The sequence below is a fragment of the Nicotiana tabacum genome, chromosome 8, assembly GCF_000715075.1.
Source record: "Nicotiana tabacum cultivar K326 chromosome 8, ASM71507v2, whole genome shotgun sequence".
NCBI lineage: Eukaryota > Viridiplantae > Streptophyta > Magnoliopsida > Solanales > Solanaceae > Nicotiana > Nicotiana tabacum.
In genome coordinates, this window is record NC_134087.1 from 46,229,467 (window position 1) to 46,241,747 (window position 12,281).

General features: G+C 33.5%; 1 protein-coding gene and 1 long non-coding RNA gene across 5 annotated transcripts; both read left to right on the forward strand.

The window, feature by feature from the left end:
- Nucleotides 1-1,437: 1,437 nt before the first annotated feature.
- LOC107787507 (protein HAIKU1-like) lies at nt 1,438-3,541 on the forward strand. 3 transcript variants are annotated; one of them, XM_016609103.2, is made up of 2 exons: nt 1,438-1,664; nt 1,963-3,541. In XM_016609103.2, exon 2 carries the CDS (start codon nt 2,191-2,193, stop codon nt 3,136-3,138), a length of 948 nt encoding a protein of 315 aa, XP_016464589.1. In that variant the 5' UTR covers nt 1,438-1,664; nt 1,963-2,190; the 3' UTR covers nt 3,139-3,541. The 3 variants fall into 3 exon arrangements, with proteins under 3 accessions (XP_016464589.1, XP_016464591.1, XP_016464592.1); XM_016609105.2 differs by having other exon boundaries at nt 2,036-3,541; XM_016609106.2 differs by having other exon boundaries at nt 2,041-3,541.
- Nucleotides 3,542-7,035: 3,494 nt separating this feature from the next.
- LOC107787508 (uncharacterized) lies at nt 7,036-11,979 on the forward strand. 2 transcript variants are annotated; one of them, XR_012693973.1, is made up of 5 exons: nt 7,522-7,629; nt 7,843-7,944; nt 8,896-8,994; nt 9,151-11,050; nt 11,521-11,979. It is a non-coding gene; the product is annotated as an uncharacterized LOC107787508 (long non-coding RNA). The 2 variants fall into 2 exon arrangements; XR_012693972.1 differs by having other exon boundaries at nt 7,036-7,629; nt 8,896-11,050.
- The last annotated feature ends 302 nt before the right edge of the window (nt 11,980-12,281 follow it).

Sequence of the window (12,281 nt, forward strand, 5' to 3'; positions counted from 1 at the left end):
TATGTTATTACGGTCTTCTGTTGGTTATACTGGCGATGTTTCCTCGAGCTCGTTCGGGGTCAGGATAGATTCAAAGATCATGGACCCGATGTTCTCGAGGACAGAAATTCTGACCTCGTGTTCTAGTTCGATGGGACTCGGGGTCGATATTCAATTCCTTACGTTCCGAGCCCGATCTGTCATGTAATAGACGAGCCCGAATTCGACCGTATAAAAATTTGTAATTACAATAGGAACCTTTAAACTTCAAATTATGAATCCGCCTCTGCACCCCAACGCCCAACGTCATGGCATAACCACTTGTTATAATGGGAAAATAAAAGGCTATATTTCCTTTCCCCATAATAATAGTTTTTATTTTTATTTTTATTTTTTTATATCGTACAATAAATTGCCCACACTTTTACGGTCAAAGTCAAACTTTCTACCTAAGACGTGGAAGTCTGGTGTTTGAGCTTTGCTTGCTAATCTTGATTTTAATATATGTGGCTGAATAAATTATCTAAATCCAAGTTTTTGGTAGATATCTAAATCTAAGTTGACTCAATACTATTTGATACTCCTATAAGATTATAGTATGAGACACCCGAGGTCTAAGAAAATTAATACAATATGTTTATTACAATGGTCTTAAGCAGAGGCGGACCCAGGATTTGAGAATAACGGAGGCACCATTAAAAAAATTGTAGCAGACGAGTTTCGAACCCGCATCGTGTAAGAAGGAGCAAGGCTTATGCTTGTAATTTTGTTAATGAGGGGGCCAAGAAAAATATTTAAGGGATCCCCAACGTATATACAATTATGCATATATAGAGTTTTTGTCGGAGTTAACGGATTCACGTGACACCTCCTTGACTGTTGTAGGACCGCCTCTGGACTTAAGCAAGCAATGGCTAACAGTTTTTACACCCTTTGTATTTAAAGGTTTTCCTTCTTTTACTTACATTCTCAATCATTCCTTAAAAAACTTTTTAGTTCAAATAAAATAATTTAAGGGAGCAATATCTTCTTCTTTTTTCCTTCTGAAAAGAAGTACTGTCCTATTCATTTTATGTGATGTATTTCGAAGTACATGTGTGATGTTAATTTAAATATAGAATTTTTAAGTTTATAAAATAAAATTTATATATTTAAAAATTACGTAAAAGTATAAGTTATAATATTTAATAACTAAAAATAATTTAAAAAATGTACAAGAAAAAAATCAAACTTTTAATTCTCTAAATGGTAAATGTATTATATCAAATTTTTAGTTCTTCAAATATCTTTAACAAATTACAAATTTGTAAATTAAATTTAGTAAATGCTTCAAGTTTCAACCATACAACTCCCGTGGTTTGACTCGTCTTCATCAGTATTTTCCATTCACCCCCACTACTAACGCAACAGGTTCGTCACTCTAATTCAACCCTATCGGGCCCATTATTGCCCCCACTGACTCCACCTTTTCTTCTTTCTATTTCTAGCAGACTAGTGGATATTTTAAAAACCTTTGAAACGCGTCATCTTCGTTTTCAAACTTCAATTCCCTTTTCATTTCCTCGTTGACCGACGACAGCCACCAACTCCACCACCACCACCACCACCATCCGCTCTGCTCAGCTCTGAGAGTTTTCATAAGTTTGCAGTTCGCATGCTCGACGCTTTGTCCCAGTAAGCAGAACGTAATTTCTCTTCTCTGTCTCTTTCTGCTCTTATCCTTTTCAACTTTTAGGGCTTGTCTGTTTCCGGAAAATTATAGAGGGAGAAAATTGTAAGTGGGAAACTGAAAAAGTTGGATTTTTTTAGGGTTGTTTGTACTCTGTATGCTCGTTTGATCTCAAGTATTTATAAAGAAAAAAATTGAAAAATTGTTGTTTTGGAAGAGTTAATTAATATATTTTATCTGGGAATTGAATAATTATTTGGGAAGAATAAGTTGTTTATTGAAATTTCTGCCGTTACTTTTGTGAACTAAAGCAGAAGTTTTGGCTGGAGTTGAAGCTGGTTGATGTATGGGTATCACTGTCTGATGTGATATTTCTTTAATTTCAAGTGTAGGGTTTGGTGTTATCAAACTTGCGGAGGGTCTTTTGCAGTGGTATAAGATTTGAGTTGCATTATATAATTCCTTTTTAGTTACAGTGTTGTAAAAGAGGGATTTAAAGATAAAATATTTTGGAGTTCAGTGATTATATTGAAGTTATTGAGATGGATAATAGGAATCCAGATCATTTGGGTGTGAATAAATTTGGGAAGAATATCAAGAAGAGTCCTATACACCAGCCCAATTTCAACAACACAAATAGTGCTAGGCCACAACCTCAACCTCAGGTTTACAATATTAACAAGAATGATTTTCGGAGCATTGTTCAGCAACTGACAGGTTCACCTTCTCAAGAGCCTCCACCTAGACCTCCCCAGAATCCTTCAAAGCCTCAGAGCATGAGATTACAAAAAATTCGGCCACCACCTTTGACTCCAATAAATCGTCCCCAAATCCCAATCCACCCTCCTGCACAGGTCCCAGGCTTAGCTCAATCTGCAGGAGGTGTTCCTTACCATAACAATGTTGTGAGACCGCCTCCTCATTATGGTCAGCCGTCACCCCCAATGTTACCACCCACTCCTGGAGATGTTTGGACAAATACAGCTGAGTCTCCGATTTCAGTTTATATGCGTTATCTTCAGAATTCAATAATAGATTCTGGGCCTAGACAAGCACAATTTCAAGGTCCTGGTCATTTTCAAGCACATCCACCATCATCTGGTTTACTACCTAATCCTTCAATGCCACCTCTTCTGAATGGCCCACCTCCGCGGATGAATGGTCTTCCATCTCCTAGGATGAATGGTCCTCCACCTCTTCCTTCCCCGGGAATAAATGGGCCTCCTCCTTTGCCTTCACCTACTTCTCAGTATCTTTTGCCGTCACCCACTGGCTTCTTGAACTTGTTATCTCCCCGGTCCCCTTATCCATTGCTTTCTCCGGGTATGCAGCATCCTCCACCACTGACACCAAATTTCTCCTTCTCTCCCATGGCTCAACCTGGGATTCTAGGCCCGGGACCACAATTTCCTCCTTCTCCTGGTTATGGATTTCCTTTGTCACCTTCTGGGTTCTTTCCCATTTCAAGTCCAAGATGGAGGGATCAATAGTTCTAGGAAGAGAGCTGCTGACTTGGATGGCTCCTTCGATCTGATTCTTTGCTTTGAATTTTGTCATGATGGCAGATCTCCTCCAAATTGAAGCTTTTTCCCTGTGGATATGCAGTGTGTACTAGCAAAATGTAAGAGATCCTATCTGAAACTGTTTATAATTTTTATTTGTTGTTCTTAACAAACATTCAAATTTTGACTCTTTGAGTTTAGAGTTTGTAGTAGATGTATCTCTTTATTCGCGTAGCACTTTGATCATGGTAGTACATTTAGCAACTCAACTGCACAATTGAAAAGGTCTGTAGCTTGTTAGCTGATGGTTTATTGAATTTTATATGTAGCTGGAAAGGTTCGTTTATTCTTGTAATATCACCTTTGTGATCAAATATTTTGGCTTTTGTTATTTTTCTTCCTCTCATGTGGATTAATTATCTGCTCGTTGTATCATTTTTGTTTGATATCATAATCCTTTCTGCCCTACACAACTATGTTTATTTGCCTCTTCCAGATTTTTGCTTTTCATATGGTCTTCTCCACAAAGTCTGGGGAGGGAGTCGTTTGGTTGGATGTTGTAGTTGAAATAATATCTATGCTGAGCTCCATATTAAAAGTACAATATCTTGTTGCTATTTCTCGTCCCTATCCCCACATTAAATGTGATGCTGTTCTATACCCAATTTAATATGGAGTTACACACGTATTAGCAATTTAGCATTATAAGTTTAAGAGCTCGCAAATGATAGAAATGTCGTTTAATTAATTAATTAATTAATTATAGTTAACCATCTCTTACTCATTATCTCTCATTTGTTTCTGATAGTGGTTGTAGCATTGATCTTAAAGTTACAAAAAGGTAAGTATTTTTTGCTTGATAATTAAAAAGATGATTATTTTGTATATTAACTACTCTTAATCACATATGATAATAAGACTAAATATTAAATTGGAGAAAGCAATTTAAATTCTCCTAGGGTATTTTTGGAACAAACCTTGAGGCTTAAGCTAAACACATACTTAAAATTATATATCATGTTATATCCAAGTTTTAGTACGATTAACCAAATATCAATTAACAAGTCAAATAATTCAGTGATTATTATTACGTGTATTACAATCCCTATATATAATTTATTTGTGAAAATGACCCAACACTGCATATCTTTCTTTGCAAGATGGTAATGAGGAGGGAAGGCAGAAGAATAGAAAGGATAAGGAAGGTTGAGCCTTATACATCACTTAAAAAGAAGAAAAAAAAAACAAAAAAGAACGGAAGGCTGTACCGGGATTGACATAATAATGAGAAACAGAGTTTGAAATTGAATCATGCTTAATTTTCTGATTTTTCCTTTAAAATGTTTAATCAAGCACTTCTCATTGGTAGAGAAATCTGGGATTGTGCTTGTGAATCTGGATTTTTTTTCCTGGTGTACTATTCACTCAAGAGTGTGAATTCTTGATATTCTGATTGGTTGAGTTGCACAATTTCTTGAGTACATTCACATTTGGTTGATTGATAGGTAAAATAGGTAGAACTACTATGTTTATACTCTTAGGAGAAAAGATGAGACGGAGGGTTTGGAGGTGGAAAGGGTGACAGATAACAGATTCAAAGTATTATCATGGTCAGCTGGCACTGGAACCTCAAAGCATTGAGCTAGTTTTTGACAGTTCTACTTCTCCAGTCACCAGATCCGAGTAGTAGCAAATGCAGTTGTCTAGTTCCATTTAGTATTGGACAATCTATATAATCATATTAAATGAACACTTTGGTTATGGGAAAGCACTGGATATTCTTGTCCAAAGTCACTCTGGCAACGATGCTTTTACATGAGTCCAGCTTATGAAACGGAATGATATCCCCTTGTACACTATGGGTCTGTATGTCAATTGTAGGTACCACATGTGTATATGTTGGTGGGGTATTCTATCAGCATTTTGGACTAGCTGAAGAAAAATCTAGCACATGGTTGTCAGTTATTTCAAGTTACTTGGAAGCTCATTTATAATACTGAAAAGCAAACAGGTGATGGTTGATGATGCTTGAGGCAAATAGAGTTTAGGAACAATGTTAAGACCTAAAACATTTCACATTTGCATAAGCTATGCCATGGAAAAGCTATTCTGAGAGTGCAAAATTTCATCTCTAAAGGGTGAGAATTTTCATAATGTAAACATGACTCAGCTCAATATTGTTATGATCTTTCTGGAGCTTATCTTTATTTCTGCAATAGAATCTTACTACCTTCGATCTAATACATTGTGTTCGTATACTCTGCATAGATACATGTGTTATCATACGTAGTTTCAGGGTTTTTCTTTCATCTCTTTAGCATTTTAGGATACAAATTGCAGTAATTTGCTCATGGGATTTGATACTGTAATAGGTTGTTACTGTCACAATGCTTGCCTGTATCTAGCCGCTTGAACTTTTATGCATTGTTTTGAGTCTCTGTTTGCGGCTATTGTTAGCTGCCTCGTTTATGTGGGTGATATTCTTGTCTATGCATGTTCTTATCTTTCAGTTAAATATTAATATCACTGTTTAATAGCTGCTAGTCTTTAGTATCTGGTTGCTTCATCCTGTAGAGATAGCTATTGATAGAAAGATAGCCCAGGTTCAGACTCTATTGAATGAATAGCCCAGGTTCAGACTCTATTGAATGAACTTTTGGCTTTATGTTTGCGGAAGTAACCACTGTCCAGCCCATAGAATGCGTTCCCATTGCAGAGGTGGTTAGGATGCCGATTTGTTTACTCCTACTTGCGTTAAAATAAATGGTATTTTAGGTCTATTACTTCTGTGATTCACGCACAATAGTTAAAAGGCAAATGCAGTGTCATGACTTTATCCTCAACTTGGTGCTAGCTGCCAAACTTGTTTGCTGAGTGCTTTCCTCATTGCAAATGTTTGTTTGCATCTGCTGGAAGTAAAAAGGTGATCGGTTGAATTATAATGCAAATCTAAAAACTTAGCAGTACAACACTCTAGAAAAAAAAAAATTAAGATATGCTTTTAATGTGTGTTAAATCACGGGTATGAAATTCAGAAATCTCTTTGTTACTGTTGTCCAGTTTGACCTTTTTCACTGAGAAATTGAAATAAACCCTCATGAAAGAAGCCTACGAATCCAACTCTACCCGGTTCACTGAGTGGCCTCCCTTCGTTCTCAGCTTTTTAGCTCCAGCCATTGATCTTCCACGCCTTCTTTTTTTCGGTTTTTTTTTTTTATTTATTCTCGGGCAGTGTGGATCCAAAAACTTTTCAACGCATATATCTATATATTACTAAAAGGAAAGGGAAAAAATCCACACCTTAAGCCAAGTGGCAGCCTTAAAATTAGCCACAAGTAATGTATAACTAATTAACTATTGACTAATAACTAATTTAGTCATATGGCATAATTAGAAAAAGTCAAATTTAATTTATCTTTTAATAAATTAATCACAAATAATTAGATCAAAATATTAGAATTTTTATTATATAATACTTAGAAATATTATTAAATATTTAAACAATTTAATTATTTCGAGTATTAATTTAAAATAATATAAATATTTATATCAAGATTAAATATTACATATTGATATATATTATATTAAAGGATATAAATGGATCACTAAAGTGAGAGGCCAAGTTGGAGGAAGTATCAAGATATAATGATTACTGAGATCTATACCATAAAGTACACATGCTATGTATATGATCTCCTAAGTTCAACAGAGTTGAGTTCAAATTAACAAGAATTTGGCATTGATTAAGTTAGCTTGGAATATCTCTTTTATAAATGATACTACTAATATTGAAAGTGATGGACTTTGTGCCCGCAAGGGACATCCGGTGTTGCGTTAAGTCTCCAAGTAGTAAGAGGTGTCAGCTTCAGTTCAACACGAAAGAGCTTTCAATGAATTTTTTCTATGTTTGAATATAATGTATGAAATAATGCAGTTTAATACAGAGACAAAAATCTATATATTAATATAAAGCAGGGAATGAGAGAGCTGATGTGGCACTCTCTACATCCACGATCTCTATTTATCTTTTACCTCAATTTTTTGCTCTTTTTTCCACTTTTTAATTTTGCGATATTTTAAAAAATCCAAAAGTCACCTAATTAACTATCTACATAATTGCACCTTTTAAGACTACTAAAACCCTAAGCGTTACAACTGACAACTTCTCAAAATTCATTCATCTTCTTCGTTTGCCCTCTTCTCTATTTTTTCTATTCTTCCGTCCACAAATATTATTTATGATTGCAGAGTTAATGTTTTGTCGTCGGAAGAGAGGTATGCAACCGGATCTATGCTTTGTCTAAAATTTACTTTTACTTTGAGTTTGTTTTTGTTCCTCGGTTTATTTTTTCTTTTGGCCAATCAGTTTTTATCAATCTTTTATGTCAAAACTTTTTTTACATACTAAAAATTTCATCATCTTTCTCGTGCAGATTCAAGAGAAAATATTAAAATCCAATGATGATTTAGCTTTAGAAGGTAATATTTCTTCCGATGTTTTTGTTTTTGTTATCTTTTAGTAATTAACTCTATATTTTTTTCTTTTCTGCTTGGTCAGTACTGTTTTGCCGTAAGCATAAAGTTTAATGCCTTTTTTTGTACCAAATATTGCTGTGTTGCAATTGGCATTTGATATACACATAGTAAGAATAATTTGAAGTGATGCACATTGCCGTTCTTTTGACTTTACAGGTTACTCATGCTAAAGACTGAATAGACTCTGTAGCAAAGAGAATCAAGCGCTACCATGAATTAATCTTTTAATTGTTACATCAGAAGTCAGAACTATTACAGGTACTACTATCAAATCTACTTAATCTATGAGATTATACTTTTGCTGTTGGGCTTGTGGTCTAATTATATTAAGGTGATGGTTACTATCATAAATGGAATTCTAAAATGTTAACTTGGAGCCACTCGGTCAGAAAACGGTAGATAAGACTAGGGTGCGACAGTAAAAGCTATTGAAATATGCCAATGAACTTATGGAAGAAAAATACATTTAAAGACTAAAAAGGCACATAACACAAAATAGAGCGAGTATTTTGAAACTAACCTATCGTTTTAATTTGTATTTTCTGTGTAATTAGCTATGCATCAAATTAAATTGAAAACCAATTTGCACTTCTACTTTGTCTTCTACATTTTCCCTAATTCAAAAATAAATACTTTCTATCTCACCTTTTTTTTGGTTGCTCATTTGCTTAATGTTGATTTTTTTTATGTGCTATGTATTTGAAAGCTATAATACTTGATTTTTACTGTTAAAGTGAGACTATGAAGAGATTAGTGTATGCTTGTGTTTATTAATTCCACTTGCTGATGATGTTTATGGTATTAGTTGAATGATTCACCTGTTAATAATTCAACGATATTTATGATTGAGATGTGAACATATAGAAATACTTAGAGTTTATCTTGTACTTAGATATAGCTCTATTTATCATCATTTGAGCAAAGGTGAAGTGAAATTGTTCATTGTAATTAGGAAAAAATTAATATATTGTCAAGTGTTCTATTACGTATTCACAAAGTTGTTTTTGCTATATTCTTTCATAATTTCATTTACTTTGAATACCATGATTACCATTTAAGGTGTATTTGGTCGATTATGTTTTAATTCAATATAGTGAGTTAATATAGTTCCACAATATAGACCGTTGTTATAACCAGTGGTGCTGTTATTGTTACTAGAACATTCATGGTTTTTCTCAACAGTATTCTCTCCTCTTGGTTGATTCGAAGGTGTTTATATACTAGTACTAGATAAAGTGCGAGTGTTGGAGGCCGAAATGCTTCTCAGAATAAAGCAACAACTTAACTTCAAGCCTAGAAATCCTTATTGTGAGTACATATATGTTATGAAAATGTATTCATCTTTTGTCTCCTTTTACTTTTTCCCCCCTCTCATTTACGTATTTAGGTCTTTTTAATGACTCTTTGTGCTCAATCTCACGTTTCATTCTCCCATCCTTTTTAATTCTTAAATTCAATTTTCAGTTGTGCACTGGATGATGCAATAAATCAAGATTTTGTGTGCAAAAGAATGGCTGCTTGCTGTGTATTAATTCCTTCCAAAAGGAAAACGACTTTTGGTCATTATGGAGTAATTTTGTATTTACTAGCTATATATGATATTCAATAAAAATGTAATAAAGTATCAAGAAGAAAAACTTTTTGTATAATAGTTAATCAATTATAAGAAGTTATGAGCTAATTATTGATACTTTTGTCTTTCTATTCTTTTTTCAACAACTTATTAACTTCTCTGGCCGATCACACAACCAGTTTCATCTTTTTTGCTTTCACGTAATTATGTTTAAGTTAAGACAAAGGAAAGTGAATTTGTGCATGTAATACTCATGACAAATATTTCATACCAGATTGGGAGTGTGTCTAACGATAGTGAGAAATTAGATATAAAAAATGTGAAGGAGAAAGATGTCTCAATATGACAAAACAGTGACATTAGAAAAAGAATTATTCTATGGAGTTAGTCTTTAACCCTACAATATTTAGTAACTTTCTGTATACACATTTAAAAATCCTATATGTTTATAGTTTTAGGTCGAAAACTCTATCTATCTATTTTTTCCAAAATTTTAAAAAACCTTTTTTATTTTATAAAATTATACGGTACTATAACTTTTCGTCCATAAGACTTCCATAAAATTAAAATACTTATTTGAGGTTTTGAACATGTTTACTAACCGCTCATGTTCTTTTTTTTAAGTACTTTGGTAGATTTCTGCCTTATTATTTGGTTATTCTCCGCTTCCAATTGAGTATTTGTTAAAATATAGAATTGATATGTATTAATGTCTATAAGTATTCATATTTTTAGTATGTTTTGCATTAATTGATCAATGTAAGTATTTTTGAATTTTTTTCCTTAGTAGAATATGAAACTCTATCAGTGTGAAAAGAAACAAGCACTCGGGTGAAGGTTGATAATTGGTGTTGTCGACTTCAAGAAGCAAATTGATTAGTGTTGCTGTTTGATAACGAATTGCTTTGTTTTTATTATTTTCCTTTTGTATGGTTAGAGACTTCTTTTCGATAAGATTTGCATATTAAAAAAAGAGTTGTTTGTAAATTTATTAATCACCGCGCGAAGCGCGGATAAATTTACTAGTGTGTAATAACTGACGGCAAGTGTGAAGAATCACGTGCTTAAATTATATGTCGGTTATATGAGCTTAAGAAACAACGAAATATTTGGTTATACCACACGCTTGAAAAGGTAAGTGTTAATTTTGTGTCGAGTTAAAATGTACACAATGTTGTCTATCTTACATGAAAGTATTCTTGGAATTAGGGTAGAAGGATATTACGACTATTCTTATATTTTCTTATTCCTAGATATTTTACCTCTACTTGTTGTTTCTTTCCTCTTTGGTTATCTTATCTTCTTACATTATTGTTACCGCTTCCTCTTGCTATTTTTTTGAATCGAAGGTCTGTCGAAAATAACATATTTATCTTTCCTAAGGTATGCGTATACATTATTCTTTGCAGTTTGCAATTCGCACTTGTGAAATTTTAGTGGATTTGTTGTTGTTGTAATCTAGCAAAAATCAAAATCTGTGATGCCCACCCACATGGCAATGAGAGGATCTCGCGGGAAGCTCCACTAAAGGGGTGCTCATCTACTGGACTTTTTTTTTCTTGAATAAAGTTGATTCAACTTCGTACCTAATATAACTTTAAAGACAAGTTGTAAATTAGATAGGGAGAAATATAGGGGAGAAGAGGCCTATAAATTCATGGCTCTGTATGAAGCAAAACATTGCACTGCAATAACTCATAATTCTCTCATCTTTCATCCATCTTAGTAATACTGTTATCATGGCACGCAATTATGCTTTCTATTTCTCTGTTGCAATTATGGTGATGTCTGGTAAATGACCTTTTAATTTTCTACACCTCGCTTTTTTTTATTGGATATATATATATATATATTATAATCTTTTATTATACGTTCGAACAACAATGATATAACAAACTGATTTTAACACACTTAGGGGTCGTTTGGTTTGAATACGCCTTATGCCGGGATAAATTATGCTGGGATAAGTTATGCCGTGATTAGTTATGATGGAATTGTTTTTTTTTATCCACTGTTTGGTATGTTGTATTAAAATAACAATTGCATAATTTCTAAGAAGAATATATAAGTTATCCCGTTGCTAATTACCCCACCCTCTACAAGGTTTAAGTTATCCCGGTGTTAATTTTAATCCCGAAATGACTTATACTTGGTTTGCTAACCAAACAAAGTATTAAGGTGATATTAATTTTTATACCAGCACTATATCTTTTTATACCTCATACCAAATGACCCTAAGTATTATTTTTGATGGATTGCAGTTTATTGGCTCATTCTCCAAAAGTGAAAATAGTTGCCGGTAGAGACGTGTCAACGACTATAACGGAACTCAAATCAAAATTAAGTGATCCTACCTTAATGGGTGGTTGCGGTGGATACTGCAGGCAGGCAAGTGACTGCTTTGATAGGAGGTGTCCCCGTTGTTACTACGATGTTATTAAACTAACATACGGTTGCCGCCAAATGATCATTGGCCAACACAATATAAAGTCTGTTGCTTCTTATTAAATATGAGTAGATGTTTGTGTGGTTGATCGTCTTTGCTTTTGTGTGTTTTTCCTTTTTCCGTTTCAATTTTCTTTTTATATGGGAAAAAATAAAACGACTAAGTTCTGCTTCTACCTAGACTAGATCAGAACAATGTCGAATGTAACATCAAGATGGCTTGTGTTGGCCTACAAATATTCCTGCTATGTATCTACTTTTAATTTCAAGTTTAAGATATGCTTTGAATGGGTGTAAAATCTCGAGTTTAAATCAGAAATCTCATTGTCAAAGGTGTCCGGTTTTCCTGCAAATCCAGCTCTACCCAAACCCAAAATCTGAAAATCTGGCCCGCAATAGATTTTAATAAAGAAATTTTTACCTCCTATAGTAAATGTTAACAACTTATTTATTTTAAATAAATATAACTTTAAAAAATTATATTCTATAGATATCTTTTAATGTTTATAGCAAAATATCTAATTTTGGTTACCTCCTACCCCTAAGCCACTAAATACGTTATTCAGTTACACTATTT

Bases quoted from the DNA above. Each gene is read 5' to 3' on its own strand.
- LOC107787507 (XM_016609103.2), top strand. From the start codon at position 2,191: ATGGATAATAGGAATCCAGATCATTTGGGTGTGAATAAATTTGGGAAG.